The 26,385-nt window shown below is 37.3% G+C and overlaps 1 protein-coding gene across 1 annotated transcript in view; it reads right to left on the bottom strand.

Annotated features, from left to right (window-relative positions):
* Nucleotides 1–8,111: 8,111 nt before the first annotated feature.
* The window catches only part of LOC111182370 (metabotropic glutamate receptor 8), a 161,282-nt gene continuing 143,008 nt past the window's right edge, over nucleotides 8,112–26,385 (bottom strand). The window contains exons 4-5 of the mRNA XM_089917075.1: nucleotides 9,132–9,321; nucleotides 8,112–8,217 (exon numbers count right to left, since the gene is read on the bottom strand). Coding sequence (XP_089773201.1) covers nucleotides 8,112–8,217; nucleotides 9,132–9,321 — 296 coding nt within the window. The remainder of the gene's footprint in view (nucleotides 8,218–9,131; nucleotides 9,322–26,385) is intronic.

The following is a 26,385-nucleotide window of genomic DNA, read 5'->3' as shown; positions in this document are numbered from 1 at the left end:
ATAATAAAATTGAGCTATTATATAGCATCTATTTAATTCCTCATTATTACAGAATTGTTGAAATTTGTAACCAAAAGTGACTAGGGAACTGTATGTTTTTATTTGATTTCTCCTTCAGCTATGCACTGTATTGTTATTTATACCATTTAATCTATAGCGAGGTGGCTTCATTGAGTTAGAGCTTCCCATTTATTCATAGAAGTATCAGCCTTTTGTCTACCTTTGCTAAGAGTATATTTAAAGTATAATCTTGATCAACTATATATTTGTCACTCCATCTGTGCTTGCTACTTTACTGCCGATTAATTGATACAATACTACTTAAAATATCATGACTCTTCAAAAAAGAAAAGAGAGATTTCACATAGGCACATGCCAGTAGAGGGAGAAGAATCTTTCTGGGCGGCAACTCTTGTCTGTGCTTTGCTATCCCTGACCTGCTTGCTCCTCGTCCAAGCTGCAGCAGTGGGATGGGGGATATAGGCTTCTCTGGCTTGTGACACTACTAAGTGATTCCTACTTCTGAATCTCCCTGAAGTTATTGCCCTATAATGTTTCCTGTGTCACACCATGAAAGGCAGCCGTCTGTGTTACAACCCAATATTTTGTGATTAATCACCAGCTCTGGATTCCATAATTGTTGCTTCATCTCTTGGTTGGAAAATAGTGAGGCAGGTTTTCCTTCCAGCCTTATATCCCTTTTATGAATGAAGGGGCTTGAGTCTACTGCTTGGTAACATCATGGGTTTCGAAGTAAATTTCCCGAACTGAAGCAAGAGTAAGAAATCTGGAAGGGGCTTCTGAATTCATCTTTTAGAAGGACAGGAACTATTAAACTCTGGAGAAAACAAATAGCAGCTACCAAAGGTATGGAGGACTCCAGATTGGATTAGAGATGTCAGAAATAACTAAGGTGTTCATTTAAGGGCAACTAAAGGAAAATAAAAGGATTTGAGTCGTTTGTCTTAGCTGAAAGCACTTTAAATGGAGAAAGGCAGCTTCAGCACTTATTTATGAGCTTAGGTAAAGAATTAACTTGAATTTCATTGGGTTCTTTGATAGCTCTTTCCATGGACTTAGCCTGTATTTTATTGGATTTCATTCTAAGACTATCTTTTGACCAAATAAGCTTTTCCAGTTAAACTATTTCAAAGTGGCATCAGCCCTGCCTTTCTCTAAAAGATGTTTCTTCCCGTTCACTACCATAATGAATAGGTACCCTTTTCATCTGCTCCTTTGAAACAGTCACATGCTTAGTTACATAATAATAATAATTTTATTTATTGCATGTCCTTGTGCTATGCATTATATCATTTGATCTTCACAAACATTTGAGAAAGGGTCAATATTTTCTGTAGTTTATTAATGAGGGTCAGAAACGTTAAGGGACTTGAGGATAGAAAACTCTTCGTTGATGGCAAAACTAATACTTGAAGTCAGAACTAGTTGATTAGTGGTAATTAGCACTCAGGAGCCAGACTTCACCAGGCATATACATCAGAATCAAATGAGCGCCTTTCCAAACCCATAGCTCAGGCTCCATCACAGACTTAGGACCAGGAATTTGAAAAAGCTGTCTGGGTAGCTAAAATCCATGGCTCTAGAGAAGAAACCCAAGTCTCATCCCACCAATGTCCCTGTTTGCAAATAGTACTGAAGGCAGCACTCCAAGCCATGCATACTCACATAGGATAATGATAGGAACTTCTGGCCAGAGTTCTACTCGCCTTATCACTGTTCAGTACCTAGTGAGTGTAAGCTGAGGGACTGTTTCCCTCACCACTAAGGAGTGAGCAGTGCCAAAGGGTTGGGGCCAAGTTTTATTTACTCTGTTGAGGAAGGGAAACAACAGATCCGGAAAAAGTCCCAAAAGAAGACGGAAAAATCCTTTTCTTGAATAAAGTTCTGGAAAATAAGAAAATTTTATTCTAGCCTTTCTTCCTGAAATCATGGCTCCTAATTAAAGAGATCCAGGATGGCTTGAACAACATGGCCCAGGATGGTCACTGGTACCCTAATCAGTGGAGAACAGACACAGCTAAAAGAAGGTACTGAATCATCACAGGGTAGAGCCATGTAGTGGAAATCTCCCGGGGTAGGGGGACGGGGGGCACTGCTAGGAACAGAGAATGATATAAAAAACTACTGAAGCAAAAGACAGTGAGTCGTCTCTGGTAGTTTCTCCCAGAGGAAATAATTCCAGCTAGGGGCTTTTTATGCATTTACTCATTTATTAAACAAACATTTACTGAGTATCTTTTCTGTAATTATGCTAAGTCCCTGGGATGCAGAGTTGATTAATCCGCCTAGATTTCAGGGAGCGAAAGAAAGCTTTCAGACCAATGGCTGTGCCCAGCTTTGAATTGCTGATAATTCATCTTGTATTTTATTTTCTGTTATTTTAGAGAAGCTCTTCCGCCCATTCCTGGAAGTGGGAAATATATCAGGAAGTAAAAAAAAAAAAATAATGCCTACCACCAACCAGGATGGGAGTAAAATCTTTCTGCATCTCAAAGCTGGATGAGTTAAGGTTTTGTGCTCTAAGAGCTGAGGTCTCTTTATGATGGTTGATCAAGCATTTTTGGATGATCATCAAGCCCAATTAAGGGAAGGGAAGTGAAGAAGCAAAATTACAGAAGAAAGGTGCTTTTTTTTTTTTTCTCCTGTGCCCTAATAATATACTGGGAGGAAGTGACAGGGAAAAGCGATTTGGGTCCTAGAGTTTAAATCCTTGGGTTCCATTCCTGTGATAGCTCAGTCTGAGAGTGGGTCCTGGAAGAGCTTGCCAGGAGGATGAATCACTCTGTTACTGAGCCAAGGTAAATCATATTTTGAACTCTGTGTCTAGAGTGATAAGATACCGTGATTGTTAGTACAATCAGACCATGACCAGAATGGGGGAAAAGGAATGGTTTCCCAAAGAAAAATCTGTAGGACAGATATGGGCACTGGATAAATTGATGTTAGCTGGACAGTCAACCCAATTGGGATCTACTGCATCGCTTGCCAAGACATATTACATTATCTGTCCATTCATAAAAATACAGAAAACATATTAGTCCTTTATAAGAGCTTAATAAATAGGAATACAATTAATGTAAATTGAGGTTAAAAACTTTTAGCTATATGCAATATGTCCATTCTTAAACTTGAAAACATTGGTTTTAAAGGAAATTATTTTTAAAAAGCATGTTAAAAGCAGATGTGGAATATTCAATAAATGGTGTTAGAACAACTAGGTAACCTTCTGGAAAAAGTAAAAGTAAAGTTCTTTCATAACTTGCAGCATAAGAAAATAGGTCAAAGATATGAATCCTGAAATCATAAAAATAGTAAATAATCCATGGAAGAGTAAAACTATATTAGTGAATATTTTCTAAATATGAAATAAAACCCTAAATTCAAAACAAAACATTTGGTAAACTTTACATTAAAAAAAACATACATAAAAAAAAAACTTACATTGACAAAGAAAAACCAAAAGAAAAATAATTTGTTTCTTTAGAAGATATAAAACATTGATATATCAATGAGAAATTCTTCATCAACCCAGCATGAAGAAACATGAGCAAACAGTTGGGAGGAAGAAGGAAGGGAGGGATGAAGGAAGGAAATAAAGAAGGAAGGAAAGGGAGGAAAATTCACAGAATGAGAAATATAAATAACTTTTAAACATATAAAAAGATTCTCAATTTCACTTATCCCAAAAGATATATGAATTCAAACTAGGATTCCACTTATCTGCTATCAGGTAGAATGTTCAATAACATACTGTATTTACAAAGGTATGTAGAAACAGGACTTTCAGACATAGAATATAAATTGAAACAACTTCTATGGAGTCTAACTTAGAAACAGCAGTCATAATGTAAAACACACATTCCCATTGAATGGTTAATTCCATTTCTTAAGATTTGCCCCATATATTAACTGACGTGTGTGAAAATTGGCACTTATTCAAGGATATTCACTGTAGTCTTATTTGAAATAGCAGAAGACTTCAAAATGTGTGATGATGGTTTAGTGATATAATGGGATATTATGCAGCTATGAAAAACATTTTGAAACTGAGTAAGCTCTATGTACTGATATGAAATGATTTTATTTTTTAATGAGAAAAAGTAAAAATCAAGGTGCATGTATTATGCTAGCTTTCTATAGCTGCTATTGTAACAATTAAATGCAAATTTAGAGGCTTAAAACTACACAAATTTATCTTACAGCTCTTCAGGTCAGAAGGTTGGCATGGGTCTCACCCGGATAAGTCAAGGTGTTGTCAGGGTTACATTCCTTTCTGGAGGCCAAACAGAGAATCTGGTTTTTTGCCAGCTTCTTCAGGTTCCCCACATTCCTTAGCTCATGGTTCCCTTCTTTCATCTTCAAAGCCAGCAACATCCCACCACTCTGAATCCCTCTCTGTAGTCACACCTCTCTCTGATCACAGCTGGGAAAGGTTCTCTGATTTTAAGCATTCATGCAATCAGAGTGGGCTCATCTGAGTAATCCAAAATGATCTCCCCATCTCAAGTACATACCTTTAATCACATCTATAAATTCCCTTTCTCTGTGTAAGGTAACACAGTCAGAGGTTCAGGGATTAGGGATGGACATCTTTGGGGGACATTATACTCCTTCCATTATACACATTCATGTGAATAAAATGCTAATGCTTCTTTTTAAATGATAAAAAGAAATGGTCCTAGAATTTTATGAAAGATCATTAATAATGGTTGCCTGAGGGGAAGAAGAATGACATAGACCTGAGAGGGAGGCTTCTCCTTGTGTCCTCTTCTGTACTGTTTGAATTTTGAATTATGTAAATTATTATCCTACAAAGCCTACATGCTTTTTAAAGGATAAAATCAAGCCTCTTTGCAAAATATATAAAATGAAGATACATGCCGATTGATTTCATCCCAGTCTGGGACCGTGAGCCCTAGTATTTGATGAATAATAAATGTGCCTTAGAAACACCCCAGGGCACTTGTGAAGGACAATCAGGGGTGAGGGGGTGAGGGGAAGAGCTGGAGTGTGGCCACCAGAACATGGCAGGAATAACAGGGGCTGCTTCATTGACCTATTCCTGCTGTTAAAGTCTCCCCGTATTATATGTCAGCAATTCCACAAGAGCCTGAAGAGAAACTTGCATTACACCCAGCCATAGGGGAGAAATAAAAAAAGGGCAGGGAGATTCTGCTCCTTTTATTAGCATTATCCCTTTCAGACTCAGTGGTGGTGGATGTGCTGATTTTAAAAGACAGACTACAGGGGGCAGAATGAGAAAAGTTGGCCCCTCTCTCAAGTTTTTAATACTTGAAATGGTGGCCCGGAAACAGCTTTTTATATAGGAGGTTAAATACCACTGATATAGTAGCAAAAGATCGCCTTATGGAAATTTAGTTAGTTAAAACTGACTAGAGATATTTTTTAATAATGAAGTCCCTTCCAACCAATCATTAAGAAAGTGACAAATAATTAACTAGAAATTTAGGCAAAGATGCCAATGGGAAATTCAAACATGTGAAAACCTTTGAAGGTTAATAAAACACATGAAAAGTTTAGCCACAAGGTTGGTGAAAATTAAACGCAAATCAAAGTAAAAAGAAATTCCATTTCACACTTAATAGATTGACAGTTTTTAAAATTTGGCAATGCTAAGTGTTGACAACGATGTGGTGAATCTTTAACTTTTCAGCGCAATTTGGCAAAAACTAGTAAAGGTTAACACACGCATACACTGTAACATGGAAACTCCACCACCAGCTATGTACTGATGAAACTGGCATTTGTCAACAAAACGATGTACAAGGTTGTTCATAACAGCTTCAATTTGTATATAAAAATAATAGAAACAATGTAAAAAACCAGCAAAGTGAAAATAGATAAGGGAATATAATATAGTACCTAATGGAATACTGTATCAGAGTGAAAATGAATGTACAAAAGGAAAGAATATAATCATGGATTTATCTTTCAAACAATGATAATTAGAGAAAAGCAACCTGCAGAAGACTATATACAGTGTGGGTCCTGTCTTACTCTGCCTGGGCTGTTACATCAAAACACCATAGACTGAGTGACTTAAACAGCAGACATTTATTTCTCATAGTTCTGGAGGCTGGGAAGTCCAGGATCAAGGCGCCGGCAGTTCTCACTGTATTTATACTCATGTGCTTTTTAAAATTATTATTTATTTATTTATTTTTGGCTGCGTTGGGTCTTTGTTGCTGCACGCGGGCTTTCTCTCTAGTTGCAGTGAGCAGGGGCTACTCTTCATTACGGTACATGGGTCTCTCATTGCGGTGGCTTCTCTTGTTGTGGAGCACAGCCTCTAGGCGTGCAGGCTTCAGTAGTTGTAGCACACAGGCTCAGTAGTTGTGGCTCGTGGGCTCCAGAGCACAGGCTCAGTAGTTGTGGCACACGGGCTTAGTTGCTCCGCAGCATGTGGGATCTTCCCAGACCAGGGCTTGAACACGTGTCCCCTGCATTGGCAGGCGATTCTTAACCACTGTGCCACCAGGGAAGTCCCTGTATTCTTGTGCTTTTTTTTTTTTTTAAAGAAGATGTTGGGGGTAGGAGTTTATTAATTTTTATTTATTTATTTTTGCTGTGTTGCGTCTTCGTTTCTGTGCGAGGGCTTTCTCTAGTTGTGGCAAGTGGGGACCACTCTTCATCGCGGTTCATGGGCCTCTCACTATCGCGGCCCCTCTTGTTGCGGAGCACAGGCTCCAGACGCACAGGCTCAGTAGCTGTGACTCACGGGCCTAGTTGCTCCGCGCCATGTTGGATCCTCCCAGACCAGGGCTTGAACCCGTGTCCCCTGCATTAGCAGGCAGATTCTCAACCACTGCGCCACCAGGGAAGCCCTCTTGTGCTTTTAATCTTGGTTCATATTTTGGTTGGCTGAAGTAAGTTTTTCCAAGGTTACCAAAGGCATGTATTTCTGAAATAGTTTACGTCTAGAATTGTCTTCTATTTCTATCTTACATGAAAACAGTCCTCAAGAATATAAAATTCTTTGCTGGTGATCTTTTCATCTTAAATTTGTACTGATCTGTGGTTCTGAACATTTTTTGGTTTCAAACATCTTTAAGAATTTGATGAAAGGTGCAGGCCCCTACATAGAAAACAAGCGTTTATGTGTTCAAAATAGTAGCAAGATTTAACAAAGGCTTTTATAATTCAAGAGCTGCCTGAAGCGCATACCTTAATCTTCAAGTTAAGAATTTCCGAAAAGATGTTTCTACGGGACAATGAAACTAATCTTCCAGTCCTTTGTAGGCAACATGTTTTACCTACCTAAATATTTATTTGCAAGATTTTATCTTCATCATAAAAATCCATTACTTTTTCATTGTTTATGTTGGGTTAGAGTTGTCATTTGGATTGTTTTTAATTACCCCTGCCCTGGGCCCTAGGAGTAGGACCTACTTTATAACACTGCATCAATGGCTCTCTTGGCCTCTGGCTTTAAGCTGGATTCTACTCTACATAAGCGAGCCCCGGTAGGAGGAATGTACCCCACAGGCTCACTCCCTCCATTCTGGGTTGTTTGCTGTAGGTTGGGTGCCTCCGTCCACTACAGCCCACAGCTCTGGACAGTGGCCTCTCTCCATACAGATACTTTCTTTGGGTTCAGATAGCCACTCTCTCACTTCCTTTCAAGCCTAAGGTGACTGCACCAGTGTTACCAACCAATTCTCTATCTATCTCTCATGATTTCTGTTGCTTTACGACCTCTGTTGATGCATGCTTTCTATTTACTGCATTTTCTCTATTTGTCTTTTAGCTTCTGCCCTTTCTTCTGTCGGCTTCCTTCTCTGTGTATTTCATAAAGGAGGATAAGAACTGCCAGTCAGTATCTACCACAGAACAACCTCCTATCCCCTACCAGCCTCCAGTGGCTGATATGGGAGACAGGCAGCAATCACTGCCCCAGTCTCCTGGGGACAGGCAGGTGGAATCACATGATAGAGTGAAACATTTTATAAGGAACCTCTCACAGGTAGCCTAAAAGCAAGGTAGAAACACTACAGATGAAGAGAATAGAGCTCCTATCATACGGCGTTCTTACTTTTCTAATACATCAGCTTAAGTTACTCTTTTCTTGTTCAGTATTGATCTAGAAACTCCTGCATTGGAGTTCTGATGTTGCACACCGATGTAACTTCTCGCATCCTTCCAAGATTCCGACTACTCCTCCAATCACATTCCCTACTGCAGATATGCGCAAACACGTACACTAGAGCGCACACATTACCCCCAAACAGAAAGGCCTCCAGTCTTAATTTATTTCTGTGCCCTAAATTTAAAACTTTCTGTGCCTGTGTAAATTTACAACTTTTCATTTAACCTGCTTTTTCCTGTGTCAGGGAACATAACATTTGGAGCAGGGGCATTGATTTTACATGGAAACCAGAGAAGAGTTTCTGAAGCATTTGAGTGATTTTTGTTCTTTTCCTTTTGTGATTCGCATTAGGATTTTTCCAACCATAATTTGATTATTGCTTCCATTCCAAATCTTTGGCTTTCTTTCTCCAGAAAATGGATTATTCTTGTTTTTATCCCCGTTCTCTGTCTTCCAAAGTAAAAATGGTGTTTCTCATTATTTTCTTGTCTAATCCTTGATGACTTTCTTTGAGAATCGATTCTGCTGCTTACAGCTGCCAATGAAGATTTTAATTCCATCTTCATGATTTCAGTTCCTTTCAGACGTTCTCACTCCTTTTCTCATTTTATTCCCTTTTTATCTCAGTTTTGTTGCCCTTGCCTCTTACTTTGTGGATTTTTAAAAAGTTCCTCCCATTGTATTTTATCTCAGTAATTATTTTCCTGTGACTCTCTGCTCCAGCTTTATAGATAATTCATTTTCATTAACTTCCAGGTACCAGTTTTTGAAGTTTCTTCTACTCATCAACTTACTAATATTTTTTTAGAATTATGTTATTCCTTCTCACTCTGTAACTCTCTTCTGATACTTCACACATTTTGTTTAGTTTTTTGTTTAGCTTTCTTCAAAAGACAAGGGCTCTGACCACGCTTGGAATCTGCCAACTGGGAGAAATTTGGATTGCCTGTGTCCCTCCTCCTTTTTCACTTGGGTGCTGTTCAAATCTTGTTCTTAGACTTACAGCTGGAGCAGTGGTATCACTTCCTTGACCAGTTCTAGTAGGCAGAACTCCTCATCTCCTCTCCTGCATATCTGCTGGCCCATAGTGGACTCTTTCTGGGAGCTTACAGTCTCTACCATGATGCAGGCAACGGGGGAAACAGGTTTGACAATCTTACAGCAGCAGAATGTTGAGAGGGAGTGACATAAAACTGGAAACAATAAAGGCAACACAGAAATATTTTCCGTGTAATAGAGGGAGGACTACCCAGCTTTCTGACTGGTACAAATCGGTTCCTATGAATTAGTGGACAGAAAGTAGGAGAAAGCTAAATTGTCTCTTCTGTATTACTTATAGATGGTGGTTTGCTCTTTTCATGAGATGAAGCATAGGCAGGCCACAAATAGTTTTTCTCCAACAACTTCCATCATTTACAGTAAGTGAAATTCCTCTGAGATTTGGGCATTTTGTTGGTTTTCAGAGTTAGTTGATATTTGAATTTTCTTTTACTCATCTTGAGTTTCAAATGAAAATCTGAAGGTTTTCAAGTGAAAGTTGAAGTCTGCTAACTATACACAACTTTTAAAGGAATTGAGCTGATATTCTTACAAAAAAACAGTGTATTTGTGCTGGACAAGTTAGATAGATAGATAGATAGATGATAGATAGATGATATAGGTATAGGTATACATACAGATACTTTTCTTGCTACCAACTACTTTTATTTAAATTGCGTTGGGCTCATAAAAACTGCATTATTTTTATGAGTAGATTTTGAATATTTCCTACAACATGTTATCATGCTGGAAGAGCTCGTGGTTTTTACAGTAGCATGGTGTACATCTAGACATAGCCCACTAAAGTTGCTGCAGTAGGTTTTATATGTAAAAGTAATTTAAATAAGTATTATAAAAATTGCATGAGACTTGTGAGTAATCTAAAGATATATGTTTTCACTCTGCTTTTGTTGGCAACTAACTCTGTAAGCTTGAGAAGATTGTTTAATCTACAGACTTATCAACGTCTCCCCTCTGAAAAGTAAAAATATCCCCCGAAATTATTTTCCAGAATTGCAATCACACAAAACATAGGGAAAGTGAAGCGGTTGACAACTGCAAAGTACAATAATTGACGCAATCGTCATTTATTTCAGATACCTCTAAGTGACATTATGTACCCATAATTTGTTTATTTACTTGTTTAATGCTTATCGCTCCGGATTAGAATCTAAGCTCTATAAAGATAGCCTTTTTACTGTCATGGTCTCTTCTGTATCTCAAGACCTGATACTACTCACTGCCCCATAATGGGTACTGAGTAATTGTTGAATAAACAAATGAAGGAGCCAGCAGGGTGTTGGTGAAATAAACAGAAACAGTTTACAGTCCTTGACCTGCTGAGTCTCACATTAGCCATAATTATAAATTTAGAACATTCTGCGTAAGTGTGTCCAAATGGAAGCTCATAAACATAAAGTAAAATGTGCTCATTAAGAACTAATTCAAGTTCTGAGAAATAATAGGCCCGACGTACTTAGGCCAACTCCTCTTTTTTTCATGGAATAATTTTACTTCAATTTCAGTTTCTTACTTAAATGTCCACTCAACTACTCTTTATTTAAAAGAAATACATTATCTGGTTCTTGCAAAGTTTATTCACCATATGTAAGCTACTGACTTCTTAATATGCATGATTCTTCTATGCTATAAACCCAAGAAAGACTTGAAGTTGAATATCAGACTTGCTCATAATATTTCACTTTGAGTCCATTTTTCAGAAAGTATTTTTGGTCTGAATCTAACTCTCCTTAAGTGTAAACAGCTCAGAATCTTTATTATGCTGGGAAGTTAACAACTGTCCTTCCCTCTTCAAATCGTGTCAGTTGTTTAAGAGATCTGTTTGTTACATATGTAAATGTTTAGCAGTTTGATATGGAAAAGTAATCTCAAATTTAAAAAAAATTCCAAATTAATTAAATAAGAATACTATGTCATCCAAATAAGTAATGTAAACCAACATGTCCTGCAGACAGATTGCTATGTTTCCAGACCCTGACGCTTACTTCACACAGTTAATTATCCTCTCTAAACCTCAATTTCCTTATCTGCAGTTGAGAATAATGTTGATACTTACCTCCTAGTGTTTTCAAAACTCAAATGAGAAAAATGCAAGTAAAGAACTATAGTTCATAGTAATTGCATTTTTGAGTGCTTACTTCCTGCCAGGCACTCTTCTGTGTGTATATATATGTCATTGATTTAATCCTCAGAAAGATCATTTTAAGTAGGAGCCACTGCTATAATCCCCAGTTTGCATGTGAAGAACTTGAAGTACAAAGGGTTAAAGTGTGTGTCCATAGCCAGATAGTCAGGTTAGGATGTAGGCATCTTTATGCTGCCCACCACAGGCACTGAAGATAAAATGCAAAGTACTAGGTGACTGATTAGGTGAGAAAGGAGGAAATAAAAGGCGTGGAGGATGATTTGTAGGTTTGTACCTGGTGGGAATAGATAAGTAGATTATTACAAGTGTCTAAAATGCTATATGTAGAGCTAGGAGCAAAGGGCTGTGTTATCTCGGAGTAAAAAACGACTCACTGCCTGTAAAAATTGGATCCATTTACCCAGAGGAAATGGAAATGTCCTGGATCTTCAAGGGTTACTGGAAGCTTACCAGGCAGAGAAGTATGGGAAGGGTGCGTTAGAAACCAACTGGGCAGTGCCAAGGAACATAATACAAGCTACCAATTCCCTGTGCAATTCTAATTTTCTGTTTAATCTAGTTATTCAAGAGCAGTGTTAAAATAGAGTTTAGCTGGATCTTGAATTCAAACCCGAAGCAAATTGTGAGCTATTCCAGGGACACCAAGACCAACATTACATATTCCATATGCTCCATTTCGCTACAGATGAACAGCTTTAGAGCGGACTCCCTTGAGAGTCTTCAAATAGAGATTTAATTAGAAGGCATTAGAGAAACTCATCCTGAAATAACAAAGGCAGTGGTAGCCCTAGAAAGACATGACCCTGGTGAGAACTTGGTGTACTCATTACAGATACTATTTACAAAAGAGGCGAATGAGAAGATTATCTCTGAGGACAGAATTTTGCAGTATCACAAGATGTATTGGTATATATAAATTTATTTTAGGATGATGAATGTTTCTAAATGTATTTCTTTTATTAAAACTTATTTTCTTAATTTCTGCATTATCTGTGGAAACCTATCAGAAAGACGGTTGTAGGAGATATAGCAAAACAGAAGAGAGCTCTCTGAAAATGATGATTGCTCTTTCTGTAATTATGAGTAATTTATTATAATTAAAAATCTGCATTAAGTTGCCAGTGTTTATAATAAATATTTATAAATATGTTCTAAATTTTTTATTGATAAATGACTGATACACCTATTGATGATTTGATCTTTACTTAATACTGTTGATATAATTTTCTAAGTTTATATGATCTCTTCAGAGCCAAGTATTCATTATGTAAACAGTACTAAAATGCATATATGCATGAGGTTGCAATTGCTATCTATTCCAGAATCATAGATAAGCTCTATTTTAGGAATAACTGATTTTTGTCTAACAGTAGAAATGAGGGGTACTTAAATGTCTTAAATCACTTTTCCTCGTATATAAGGTGGAACTAACGGTGGGCCATTGCATTTTGTAATCTTTGGTCTAAACAGCTCTTGCCTAGATTTTGTTTTGTTTTGTTTTGTTTTTGTTTTTGTTTTTTCTGTTCGCGGGCCTCTCACTGTTGTGGCCTCTCCCGTTGCGGAGCACAGGCTCTGGACGTGCAGGCTCAGCGGCCATGACTCACGGGCCCAGCCACTCCGCGGCATGTGGGATCTTCCCAGACCGGGGCACGAACCCATGTCCCCTGCATTGGCAGGCGGACTGTCAACCACTGCGCCACCAGGGAAGCCCTTGCCTAGAGTTTTTAATTCCTAGGCATGTAAATGTCTGAGTCTGATGAAGCCCATATTTGAAATGAAAAAGTTTTTCAACTACTGACTCATCAATGAAAATTAGGGTTTGGTAGAAGAGCTAATAGGGTGCATGGTAAGAAATAAGTTAGGGGGAAGTGGTTCTTAAGATGGATGATTATAATGAGAAATAAAGGAAAAAGAAGGAAGAGAAGGAAAAAAAAGAGTGGTAGCACACACACAGAGACGTACACACAGGACCTGTTAATAATTAGGAATTATACATGAGCTTTCATATTAAGCAAATATTTGAGCATTTACTATGTGCCAGGCACTGAGGATAGATACAACAGGGAGCATGTGTCTCTGCATTCATAGTCTTATATTCTAGAGTGGAGAGACAGACAATAACAAGAGGAAATTAGTATTAAGAGAAAAAGCCAATAAAGATCATAAAGAAGTGAGAAGGGAGTAGCACTTTTGGAAACTCTCACTGATAAGGGGTCATATCAGTAAAGATGTGAAGTAGTAATTGCAACCCACAAGGGTATTTGATGACAGAAAGAATAGCTACTACAAAGGTCCTGAGATGCCTGCAGTGTTACATAAAGAGTGGGAAAGCGAGAGGGCTAGAGTGGATGAGGTGAGGAGAAGGACTGTGAGAAATGAGGGCACAGGGTTTATAGGATGCTGGATCATGTAGGCCTTGTCGATTGTACTGACCCAGGACCTGTGCCATGCAGTACTGTTGTCACCGACCAAATGTAGCTCTTGAGCACTTGAAACCTGGCTAGTGTGACCAAATATTAATTGAAATTAATTTAAGTTAAATTAATTTAAATTAAAAATTTTTAATTGATACTTGATTCAGTTATTGGGAAGCTTTTAAATATGTTTCAAACAGCTTGAATGTGTGGATATACTTTTTCAATTGTAAATTTAATCACTTCTAAACATGAATCAAGTATTTTCAATTAAAATTCAGTGTCTTACTTGAGACATTGTAGATATATAAAATACACACTGATGCAAATATTTCATACACAAAAAAGGCTTGAAAATATCTGAATTTTGATAACCATAGTAAATAGTCATGTTGATTATAGGTTGAAATGACCATACACATAATCTGATTATAAACCATCCTAATAGGCAGAGGAGTATTATTAACTGTGTGAAAAGTTAATACTGATACATTTCTATTGGGATTATATATTAGAGCACTTTCTGGGAAATATTTTGAGAAAATACAGCAAAAGCTTTATTAAGCAATTTCACATGTAGAAATATGTCATACAGGAGTAAATATCACAGAAATAAACTATAAACATGCTACTTGCAATTTATTTTAAAAGGAACCAAACTAAATAGCCTCAAATAGGGGACAAATTAAATTAATAATGATATATTCATACAGTGAAAGACTAGGAAGTTGTTTAAATTATAAATGTATGTGTATCAATATGTAAGGGTGGTCATAAATTATAAAGTTGGAGAAGCTGATTACCAGTCTGTACATACACATTTTATAACATATTATAAAATTTCATAAAATACAAATTATAAATAATTTCATATTTAGTTTATCATATTTTAATTTAACTATATATTTTAGCTGAATTTCTATCTATCTTTCTGAGGGCTACATGAGAAAATTTTAACAGTGTTTTTTATAAAGTTGGAGAAGCTGATTACCAGTCTGTACATACACATTTTATAACATATTATAAAATTTCATAAAATACAAATTATAAATAATTTCATATTTAGTTTATCATATTTTAATTTAACTATATATTTTAGCTGAATTTCTATCTATCTTTCTGAGGGCTACATGAGAAAATTTTAACAGTGTTTTTTTTTGTGAATTATAATAATATAGATAATTTTTAATTTTTTTGGTTGTGCCGTGGGGCTTGTGGGGCCTTTGTTCCCCAACCAGGGATCGAATCCGGGCCCACAGCAGTGAAGGCGCATAGCCCTAATCACTGGACCGCCAGGGAATTCCCTATGGGTAATTTTTATTTTCTATACTCTAAACTTGCATACATTTTTGTAACATAAAGATGTTAAAACTGCAGTGATAATCATGTGAAAAACTGTTTATTCTTATTTTTTTGCTGAGAGACTTTAAAAGTACAATTTGGAAAAAATGCATATATGTTTCAAAATCACAGATCGTTGCTGAAGTTTAATGGTCTCCTTTCAGTCACGGAGATGAAATTTTAATAGGTGACATCACTGGTAATGATCCCATTTTTTTATAGTTGAATGAGTTTTAAAACACATCTTGTTAAATAACTTTCGCCTATATGTCAATGAAGTACTAAGGAAACATTTCTAACACACTACTATGTAAGCTATTATTCTATAATTAATATAGGTTATATTAAAAAAGAAATTTAAAAAACAGGAAAAAATCCATTTCTAGTTCAGAAGAATTCCCTGGTGCCATGAGCTCCACCTTAAGTGAATCTAAATTCTGCTAGGCTTAAATAGACTGCTTTATTTTATTTTGTTTCCTGTTGCTGGCTGTGCAAAGTCCAATTTTTAGATGAGTAAAATATCATTATGACTTTTTCAGGGGAAAAGAAAAGTTCATTCAAGGTGTGGAACATATTATTAAAGATTACAAGAGGCATAAATGAGCCTAGTACAAGGAAAGGACGTTGGTGTGGCCTTGCCGACACAATTTAGAAATAAAAAGCGTGTGCAGGTAAAAAGTGGAAATGGTTGATGGAGGTCCTTGAAGATCAGCACTGAGGCCTTATGAGACCTCAGTAAAAACCTGTGAAGGCTGCAGATCAGGGGAAGAGTCTTGACAGTCTCTTTGGAGATTGAAGCGATCACTACTAGAGTCATTGAAATTAGTACGACCTAAAGACCTCTTTTAGACCTTGGAGTCTGCATCTCTTTATGTGTCAACATACGTGCACGTGCTCATGCCCTGCTCAACTTCACAAGCCCAACAATTTTACAATAGGATAAGCCAGCACTTAAATAAAATGCTACTTTTTATTTGCAGTAATGCCCTTCTAGTGTGCTGGTGATACAGGTCAGGGATCATAGTCAATCATAGGCCTCCCATAAAAGAAATACATACTTTATATATTCAAAGCTTGTGCAATTGACCTTCAGCTTGACCCAAACAATAGGACGGTGGGATTGCTTATACTAGGACGTATCTTTCTGATTTTCTTTAGGTAAACGCTAATGTCCATCTTCTAGGGAAAATCCTTTCAGATTTTGCTTAAGCCCTTTTGATCTCCTTTACCGTAATGGTCTTTTAAGAGAAATCACTCTCTTTGAACCGTTCTCAGTGAGTTATATAAACCATACTTACAGTGTAGGATCAGATACAGAATGTATAAATGGCACCAAGAACACATCTTAATCTCTCAATTTACTAAATTATTTTGAAGGTTAGTAAATGTGATAGCATAGATTCCACTCAAACCAGCAAAAGTGTTTAATTAAAAAGAGCACATAGTTTAAATTTTAGTCTTATTCCATGAACTATTTTTTACCTTTTTCTGTGAGAGAGAAGAGAGAAAAAGAAGAAAGAAAAAGAGGAAATGGGTCTTTCAATTCTGAATATGTTTGTGTCATTTGCGTGTAAAATGCAGAATAAACTTGGGGTTTAAAAAGTAAAAGAAATAGTATTTGCCGTAGTTTTTGTTATGACATGAGGCATCAAAATAAATGACTTTGCCTAAAGACTGAATGAGCCATAGCACGATCCCCACAAAAAAGCACACAGTAAATTGCTTAAATAATCAAAAGACTCAAGCACTGAAGATCACTGAAAAAAGACTCAGAGTTTTCAGAAAGGCCAAGGAAATGCTTCCATTTTCAGTCTCTAATATTAAAAATGATCTCTGTCCTTGTAAGCTTCAAAAAAGCTGTGACTCCAATTCTATGGCCCAATAACCTTGTTAGCTGCTTGAGAGAGTTGGGTCAGAATTCTCACCCAATCCACCATTAATTTTTGCTATCACCATGACAGCTTAGTGCTGGTTAAAAGGGCTCCAAAGGCCTGTTAGCAGAAAATTAAAGTAATGAGTTCTTCATTTTCCTTGTTGAAGTAGCTCCTAATCCGTTCTCTCAGCTATGACCACTCAATCATAATATAGTTTTAAATAGATTGGATGTCTCACTCAGGAGCAAATAGGAGTTCAAATGAACTCTATTTCTGTTTGGGCCATTAATAACAATAAATGCACTGCAATATCAGGGACTTTACACAGATCCTTCTTGTGGAGAAGCGCAATGCATTTCACATTCCTTGAAAAATATATTGGCAAAAAGTTTGCTCAGAAGTAGCTAAGAGCTAATATCGAGCGTTGTGTTGTTCAATATAATTATTTCATATATACGTCCTCTCTGGCTATTACTCATCTTATTTAGTGCTTTAAGCATGTCAAATATAGTCTCAATATCAACTTTATTCAACCTTTTCACACATGAAATTTTACTGAATATTATTTATCAATACATGTAGATTATTTTAGTCATCTCTCTCCCTCCCTGAGAAATAATGATACAGTCTATTAAAAGACTGTGCCTCTTATATAAGAATCAATTATACGTGGAATCTGAAAAACCTGAAGTCATAGAAATAGAATAGTGGTTACTAGGGGCTGGGGGATGGAGGAATTAGGGAGATGTCGGCCAAAGGGTACAAACTTCCAGTTAGAAGATGACTAAGTTCCGGGCATCTGATGCACGACCTTGTGATTATAGTTAACAGTACTGTGGTGTATACTTGAAAATTGCCAAGAGAGTAGGTTTTAACTGTTCTTGCCACAAAAAAGAAATAGTATTTCTATGACGTGATGGTGAGAATCATATTGCAGTGTGTCAGTGTTAGCAAATCAATAGGTTGTACGTCTTACCCAATGTTATTTGTCAATTATACCTCAATAAAGCTGGAAGGGGTAAAAGAAAGAATCACTTCTGTATTGATTATCTCCATTCTTTTCCTCTAACTCAACTTTGTCTGCCGAAGTCATTAATTATCTCTTCAAACCAAATTCTTCACTCTCATCTCTAGTCCTTTGTTAGACTTCCCTCCCACTAGATTTAGTAAAGATTTCTCATTTACTTCATAAATGTTTTGGTCCTGAACATCACTTTTATCCTGCACTCAGTTCCTCCTTGTGGGTTCTCTTCTGCACGTACTCTATACCTGCTTCCATCTCTACTGAGAGCTGAATGTCCTCTGGAGTTCTCCTGTGGCTGGACCAGCACACAACCCCATTTAGAATATTCCGTTGATTCTTGGTCATTTCAGCAGTTTCAGACTTGAAGTTTTCTGATTTTTAGTCAGGCAGTAGTTTCTCTGAACAAAGTTTTAGGTACAGATTTCTAGGAAATAATAATTTAAAGTATCTAAACTGCTTCACTGGTTTGCAGATAATTAGAAATACAATATGATCTCTAAACTTCTGGGAAACTACTTGCTCACTTTGAAATATCAACTTCCAAATACGTTCTTCTATCTCTATATCTAAATATTATTTTAGAAATTCATTCACAAATATAAAATCCCTTTCATAGCTATTTATTCTTTGACATAAACTGGGAGTACATAGAACTAAAAATGTCAAATATATTTAAAGGCAGGTAGTCTGATAAACCAACAATATTACATTCAAGGTGGATAATATGTTTGCTTATTTAAAAATAAATCAATACATCCATCACATACATATGCTTGAATAAATTTGATCGACTATTCAGCCATCTCTCTGAGTACCTAAGCATTTTTAAAAAGCTTACTCTCAAGTATTCTCTAATATTCTCACTCATTTCCTAATTTCTAAGGATATACAATTTATTGAGTCTAAGCCTCTTACAGATATGTGTGTTGCAAAGATATATGTCGAGGAAGCAGGGAAGAGTCTCCAAAATACAGATTTCTTTCTTATGGGAAAGAATGGAATCTATAAAATTAATTGTGGGGTGTTTTTTTTGTTACACAGTTTTGAGAGTAGTGTTGCACAGTTTGTCTATTGAATGGACTTCAATTACAGTTGGTATCTTTTTTTTTTTTTTTTTTTGCGGTACGCGGGCCTCTCACCACACTGTGGCCTCTCCCGTTGCGGAGCACAGGCTCTGGACGCGCAGGCTCAGCGGCCATGGCTCACGGGCCCAGCCGCTCCGCGGCATGCGGGATCTCCCCGGACCGGGGCACGAACCCGTGTTCCCTGCATTGGCAGGCAGACTCTCAACCACTGCGCCACCAGGGAAGCCCTACAGTTGGTATCTTTATATGACACTTAAAGATGCTTATCAACTCACTACAGAACTGCCCTTGGTTTTTAGAAGAACCGTTAAAATTTTAGAAGAGTTGAAGCTTGTTTTTAGCATGACCATTCCTCACAGTCTGTGTTTTTCTCTCTTCATGCTGACCAACCATTATCTGTTTTTTCCCTTACTCCGTCCTTCCACAAATATTCTCAATCGATTCAGGACCCTGAGATTTGCACGTATTTATTTATTCAGAAAGTATAATTTGGAAAGTTTTAAATACCCTTTGACTTACTGATAACACTCATTATATTACCTTCTACTATAGGCTATTGAATTTAACAAATGACCCAAGACTTCACCTAAAATAACGTAGCTCGAAGAGAGAAATCTCACGTTTTAGTAAAGGGATTTGAGGATAAGGTGGGAAATAAAGGAACTCTACTATATATATATGTACCTAAAGGTAATCTCAGCTCTACAGCTTGGAGCACACATGATCACTTAAGGATAATACTTCAGGGAAAATATGTCACTCCCAGCACATGTTTCATATCTCATGAAAAGATATAGATCATTAAACCATGTGAAAGGATTTTAAATCTCTCAATTTAATATCATACCAGTTTTTTCATTTGTGAAATGAGGGTAAACATATAGGCTAAAGTATATATTATGGAGCTATGAACATGTAATAAGTGACCTTAAGGTGCCATGTTGCATAAACAGTGACAAGGCATTAACGTATGTTAACCAAAATATTAACCTAAAGTTTGTTTGCTTAATTAAGAGAGCATTTGTCTTTTCAAGAGTTTTCTTCCTTTTCTTCACTTCTTTTTCTTGCCATAAGCCTAATCTCATAATGTCAAAGCATGTTCTCAGTAAAATAAAAGTAAATGGCCTATGATAGAAAACGGAAAATAATGAAATAAAAAGATTAATAACTTTGCGCTTCTTTGCTGACATAGCACATTATATTTTACATGTGTCTGGGTAAATACTGCTAGCTCATTTCAGAATGCTTTCATGAGTGTGGAGGAGAAGCCCAGGGTGCCTCTTTCCAGCTTTGGTGGCTTCCAGCAGTCCTTGCTTATGACCACATCTCTGTCTCAGTCTTCACAGTGCCTTCTCCACTTCTGTGTGTGTGTGTGTGCGTGTGTGTATGTGTGTAGTCTCCGTCTGCCCACATTTAGAACTTAGGGCATTTAGAGCACGCCTGGATAACACAGGGTAATCTCCCTATCTCAAGATTCTTAACTTAAAATACCCTTTTCTGTTCTGAAATAGAAGGTTCCAGGGATTAGGTGTAGATATCTTTTGCCCCTGGTGTGTGGGCGTGGGTGGAGGCAGAGAGGGAGTTCATTTTAAAGCTTGCCACAGAGATATATATTGTTTAGATTATTCCCCCCAGTTCCATGTGGAACCATAAGCCCTATGTTTCTGTAATAGAATCTTAGTTGTTTTCCTCCAATTTCTCCAGTTTTCCCGATCTCTCCTCAGCAGTCATTCTTATTTCCGCTAATAGGAGGAGAGAAGGGCTAAAGGTACCACCTTAGTCTTTTTCTCTAATTTAGAGAAAATGAGTGTGATAGACACAGAGTTACATACCTGACATACATCCCCTCTTCTTTGTTAAAAGAATTCATTTTGATTTTAAAGATGATGCACCTGGTCCCAGACAGAGAATCATGATTTGTTGAAACCAGCCACAGGGCTGCCGTCCTCACCCTTTCCCAGACTTCACGCACCCACATTCGACCAGTGGTATAAAGGAAATCAGCAATGGTCATTCCAGGAAAGGACTGTGCTTTCCTAGTAACAACTTCAAGCTCTGAAAATATGTATCCAGGGAGACAAGAGGTAGGCAAAGGGGAAGGATCTGAAGTCAAACCATTCTGACCCAAACTGCTGCTTTTCACTGGTTAACAATTTTGAAGTGTATGGTTTAGAAGTGTTATGATCAGTTTACTGGCAATGAATTTCTTTTGCTTGTGTTTCTAATTGATATTTTATTAAGTATTTGCATTAAGAAATTTTTATGATCTTAGCTTTACTCTTCCACATTTAGTTGAGATATTCCGCTTGATTTTATTATTTTTTATTTATTTATTTATTTTGCGGTACGCGGGCCTCTCATTGTTGTGGCCTCTCCCGTTGCGGAGCACAGGCTCTGGACGCGCAGGCTCAGTGGCCATGGCTCACGGGCCCAGCCGCTCTGCGGCATGTGGGATCTTCCCAGACTGGGGCACGAACCCGTGTCCCCTGCATCAGCAGGCGGACTCTCAACCACTGCGCCACCAGGGAAGCCCTCCGCTTGATTTTAAATGGATGTATTTGCTACTGCTTGTGTTGAGGGCAAAAAACCAAAAAGTGCATCTATGTGGTTTTATGCCTCACCCAGTTTTGGAAATATGCCATTATGAACAAGTATACCTTTGAGCTGTGATAAAGGAGATAAAGCAATTTTCTTTTGATGCTCAGAGTTTTAAAATATTGAATCCTACTAAAAAATCTAGAGATTGTGCTAAAAATTGAACTACTGTCCAAGCAGAAAGCTAAATTCCTGAATAATGATATAGTGTTTTGATATTCATCAAGAAATGCCGTCTGGGGAATTCCCTGGTGGTACAGTGGTTAGGACTCCACCCTTCCACTGCAGGGGGCACAGGTTCAATCCCTGGTTGGGGAACTAAGAACCCGCATGCTGCACAGTGCAGCCAAAAAAAAAATATTGGTATAAAAAAGAAATGTGGTCTGAATTGTCATTTTCAGAAATAAAATCAAACAGTAAATAAAAGGTAAACACAACGTTAAATTCTATAATTTGGAGCAGTACAAGGACAACCTAAAGGGTGTCGTGTACATATAGTCTCTTCTCATGTTGCCCTCCCAAAACTGGATCAAAATTTGGATCAAAAGGATAGGATCAATAATCCAATTATTTTATATTATCTGTCATGGGATAGTGAGGTCTTAGTGATCTAGATTGCTACTGTTGAAATACAAGTGCTCTAGTTTGTATAATAGTGAATAGCCATATCTAATTGAACATGCCTATTTTATTTTCTATTCCCTTAAAACAATAAAAATCAATGAGAACTCTCTAATGGCAAAACGTCAAATGATGCTGGTAAAGCAAAACTGAAGTGACTGGGGGAGTCCAGAAACTGTAAGTTAAATTCAAAAGGCTTTACGTTTGCTGTGTAAATTGGCTGATGTGGCAAATCACGTTTAATGCTGACAACTGTTAAAAATAATGATAGGGCTTCCCTGGTGGCGCAGTGGTTGAGAGTCCGCCTGCCGATGCAGGGGACACGGGTTCGTGCCCCGGTCCGGGAAGATCCCACATGCCGCGGAGGGGCTGGGCCCATGAGCCATGGCCGCTGAGCCTGCGTGTCCGGAGCCTGTGCTCTGCAACGGGAGGGGCCACAACAGTGAGAGGCCTGCGTACACCCCCCCCCAAAAATACTAATAATGATAGAGACCAAAAATAAGCAGGTAAATGAAGCAAGCAAACCAGAGTCGCTGAGCTCCTAATAGATGACAAAAAGTTCTGACAAGTGTTGAAATCCTTTTATAAGAAACGTGGGAGGGACGATGGAGAAAACTGATGTACTAATATCATGAGTTTGAATCCTGAGTGTGTAGATTGTTTCCACATTAATATTTTATCCTTCTAATCTGCCCCAAGTTGCATATGAAGTAGTATTAAGATACAGATTATATACTTTTTTAGATAAAGAAATACTCAAATTTATAAACTCCTAGACAAAAACTGGTTTGAAAGGGAAATGGTTCAGCCTTATTTTTAAAAGCTAATTTTATAGAAAACATCCCAAAATAATTGGCACACCTTAATGTTTTTCCCATTCCATCCTGAAACTGCCTAATGTTTCCAAATACTGAAGTTAGAAGTCTTGTCTTATAGGTCTTGAGATTAAAAGAGCATTCCAAGCCCAATTCGTACTGAGACAACTATTGTACCTGGTCCAAACACTGTCTTTCACATTCATGGCAAAAAGAAAGATATTTGTAGGAGCAAATGAATGGTTTTATGAGTCAATTCAGTATTATAATAGGAATTAATGATAAACTTTCTCAATCAGTTCTAAGTAGGCTGTGTTGCAGGAGAGTGTATCAGATAACAGGTATACATGTGCGTGATAACTATTTTAATCAGATCTATTAAAAATAACTTCATTGGGGTGATTGCATATTTCTGCCTGCTAGATCAAATGTCTGTGAAATGTCTGTGAATGCGCTTTGTAAGCTTCAAGTTGGTTAATCAATATGAAAGAGCATGTGGCATGAAGGAGTCTGGACTGGTTTTCTCTGCCCAGAAACAGCCTTGCCCATTTGCTCTATGTTGCTAAACAAATATTACTATTTTTTTATATATGTCGTGACGTCAGAATTGGGGAAACAATAGGAAAGCTAACATAGGATTGCAGAATGGATTATAAGCATCATAAACAGAATACTGGATAGCAAGTCCAGAATTTGGCTGAGAGGACAAGATTGGTCATTGCTGCTAGTAGGTATCAATATAATTTATTTTTGTATTTTGATCTTATATCCAACCATCTTGCCAAACGTATTATTTCTAATGATGTTCTGTAACTGACATCTTTTTAATGAAAAGAATTCCATCATACAAGATAACGACAGTTTGGACTTGTTTTTTCCCTTGACTAACCATGTATCTTTTTTTTTTCTGTCTATTTAACTTATATACTATTATTTGCTGATGTCACCAGTAAAATATGAAGTAGATATGGTGATAGTTGATATCTTTGCTTGTCACTGATTGAATGAGAAAGCTTTCAACAGTAAAGACATTTTTGCTATAGAATATTGGTAGATAATTTAACACATTTAAGAAGGTTCCTTTTCTCTCTAAATTACTAAGCATTTTAATCATGAATGCTTTTCCTATATCTTTTGAGGTAAGATCATTTTCCTTTCGTCTGTTACTATAATGAATGTCATTTATAATTTTTTTAATAACCACTTTTGTATTGCTGTAATGATATTTAAAGTTCCTAGATTTGTTGTTTTCATATTTTGCTAAAGAGTTTACAAATAATTTGATGTATATATTGTTTACCTTTCATATATCATCCTTCCTCGCCTGTTTTTAAGGTTCTAAGTTAAGCCAGCTCACAATTGATAAGTTAAGCCAGCTCACAGTTGAGTAATGTTTTCTTTACTGCCCATGCTCTGCAAGAGTCTTTAGGATACTCATCTCTGACATTTCTTGAGGCTTGCTTTATGACCACATACATGCTCAGTTTTCACATGTGTTTCTTGCGTGCTTGAGGAGAATGTGGGTTCTCTCATTGTTGCATGCAGGGCTCCATATAGGTGCATTAAATTAAACTTACTGACTTTCCTGTTCAACGTTCAATTCCGTCACTAATATATGCTGTTGTTTTTAAAGTGATTCTTGGCATGACTACGGTAGTGAATTTGGCAACTTCTCTTTATGGTTCTATCAATTTTGTCTTTACATATTTTGATTTCATTAGATGTATTCAAATTTAGAATTTTTATATCACTCTGGTGAATCAAAAGTTTTATCACTATGTGGTATATCTCTTACTCATATAAAGTTCATTGTGGATTAGGCCTCATGCTTGGGTATAAGGTGTCTTGGAGATACAGATTGCTACAATATGGTGGTGACAACTCAATATGCGGTTTCAGTGTCATTTCCTTTTTCCAATATTTACTTATTTATTTATTTATTTATTTATTTATTTATTTATTTATTTATTGGGTCTTAGTTGCGGCACACAGGATCTCTTCGTTGAGACAGGAAGGATCTTTTGTTGCGGTGTGCCGGCTTCTCTCTAGTTGCAGTGTGCGGCTTTTTCTCTCTCTAGTTGTGGTGCACAGACTTAGTTGCCCCGCAGCATGTGGGATGCTAATTCCCCTACCAGGGATCAAACCCATGTCCCCTGCATTGGAAGGCAGATTCTTTACCACTGGACCACTAGGCAAGTCTCCTTTGTCATTTCTTGAAGGAACTGTAGAGAGGGAAAGAGGAGCCTCTCTAGTTTCAGCCTGGAAGGGACTCGTGCCATTTCTGCTCATGTTTCATTGGTCAGAATGAGTCACAGGGCCACTGAGGGTCAACTAGGGCTCTGCCCCATGTCATTCTCCCTGTACCTGGCAGAGGGAAGCTCCATCTCTGAGCTTTCTTAACTGTGAAGGTATAAAAAGGAAAGATGGAACATTATATATTGACTTTTAAAGCTTTCACCTGGAAGTAACAGACATTATTTCCACTCACATTTTATGGGCCAAAGAAAGTCACATGGCTATGCCTAACTTCAAACGGAGTGGGCAAATACATTTTTAACAAGCCCCGGGAAGCAGACAGCTCAAAATACTTAGTGAGCATAAATATTGATTAGCATATTAGTTAAGAAATAATGATTATGTGGACTGAGAAAGTAGGAGAGATGGACATAAATGAATGAATTCCTTTTAATGTATTTGCATGTACAAGCAACAGAATTTGCTGAGTGATTACGTAATGAAGTAAGTGACATTTTCAACATGCTGCCTGACTGGGTGGTACTGTCAATTAGAGTTATGTGGAAGAATGGGGAGAAACAGGTTGTATTCTCATTGAAGCAGCAGGGAAAATCAACTTTGTCTTTAATTATAGAAAGAAAAGCCAAAATAATGGGTTATATAAACACTATACATGTTTTTAGTTCACTGCTTCTCCTTTTCGTAGTTTGGATATGCAAAGCTCTCTAAGAAACTGTAAATAAGAGGAAAAACCCTAGTTCCTGAGATAGACATATGAGAAAGGAGCTGTTGAGAAAAGGAAAATTTCCCCCCATTATGCCCAAAGCCAAACCAGCGTCTATCGTTTGCACTCGCAGTTCAAAGTCCACTTTTTCGCTGACTCTTTTAAGAGGCTCTTGTCAGTTTAAATTTCTTGGCTGTCAGGTACAATGGTGATGTGTTTCATCTGGCTGTGTCAAGCACATCACTTTATTCCTGTTCATGATGAAGGGAGTTAAGCTGGAAAGTCATGCTTTGGGGAAGACTTCAAACCAGCTAAAATCCAACC

The sequence above is a fragment of the Delphinapterus leucas genome, chromosome 9 (genome assembly GCF_059928025.1).
Source record: "Delphinapterus leucas isolate spDelLeu-1000000601 "Yukka" chromosome 9, BTC_Dleu_Yukka2, whole genome shotgun sequence".
Classification (NCBI taxonomy): Eukaryota; Metazoa; Chordata; class Mammalia; order Artiodactyla; family Monodontidae; genus Delphinapterus; species Delphinapterus leucas.
The sequence above is the reverse complement of the archived record's forward strand: the minus strand, read 5'-3'. Positions and strand labels throughout refer to the sequence as shown.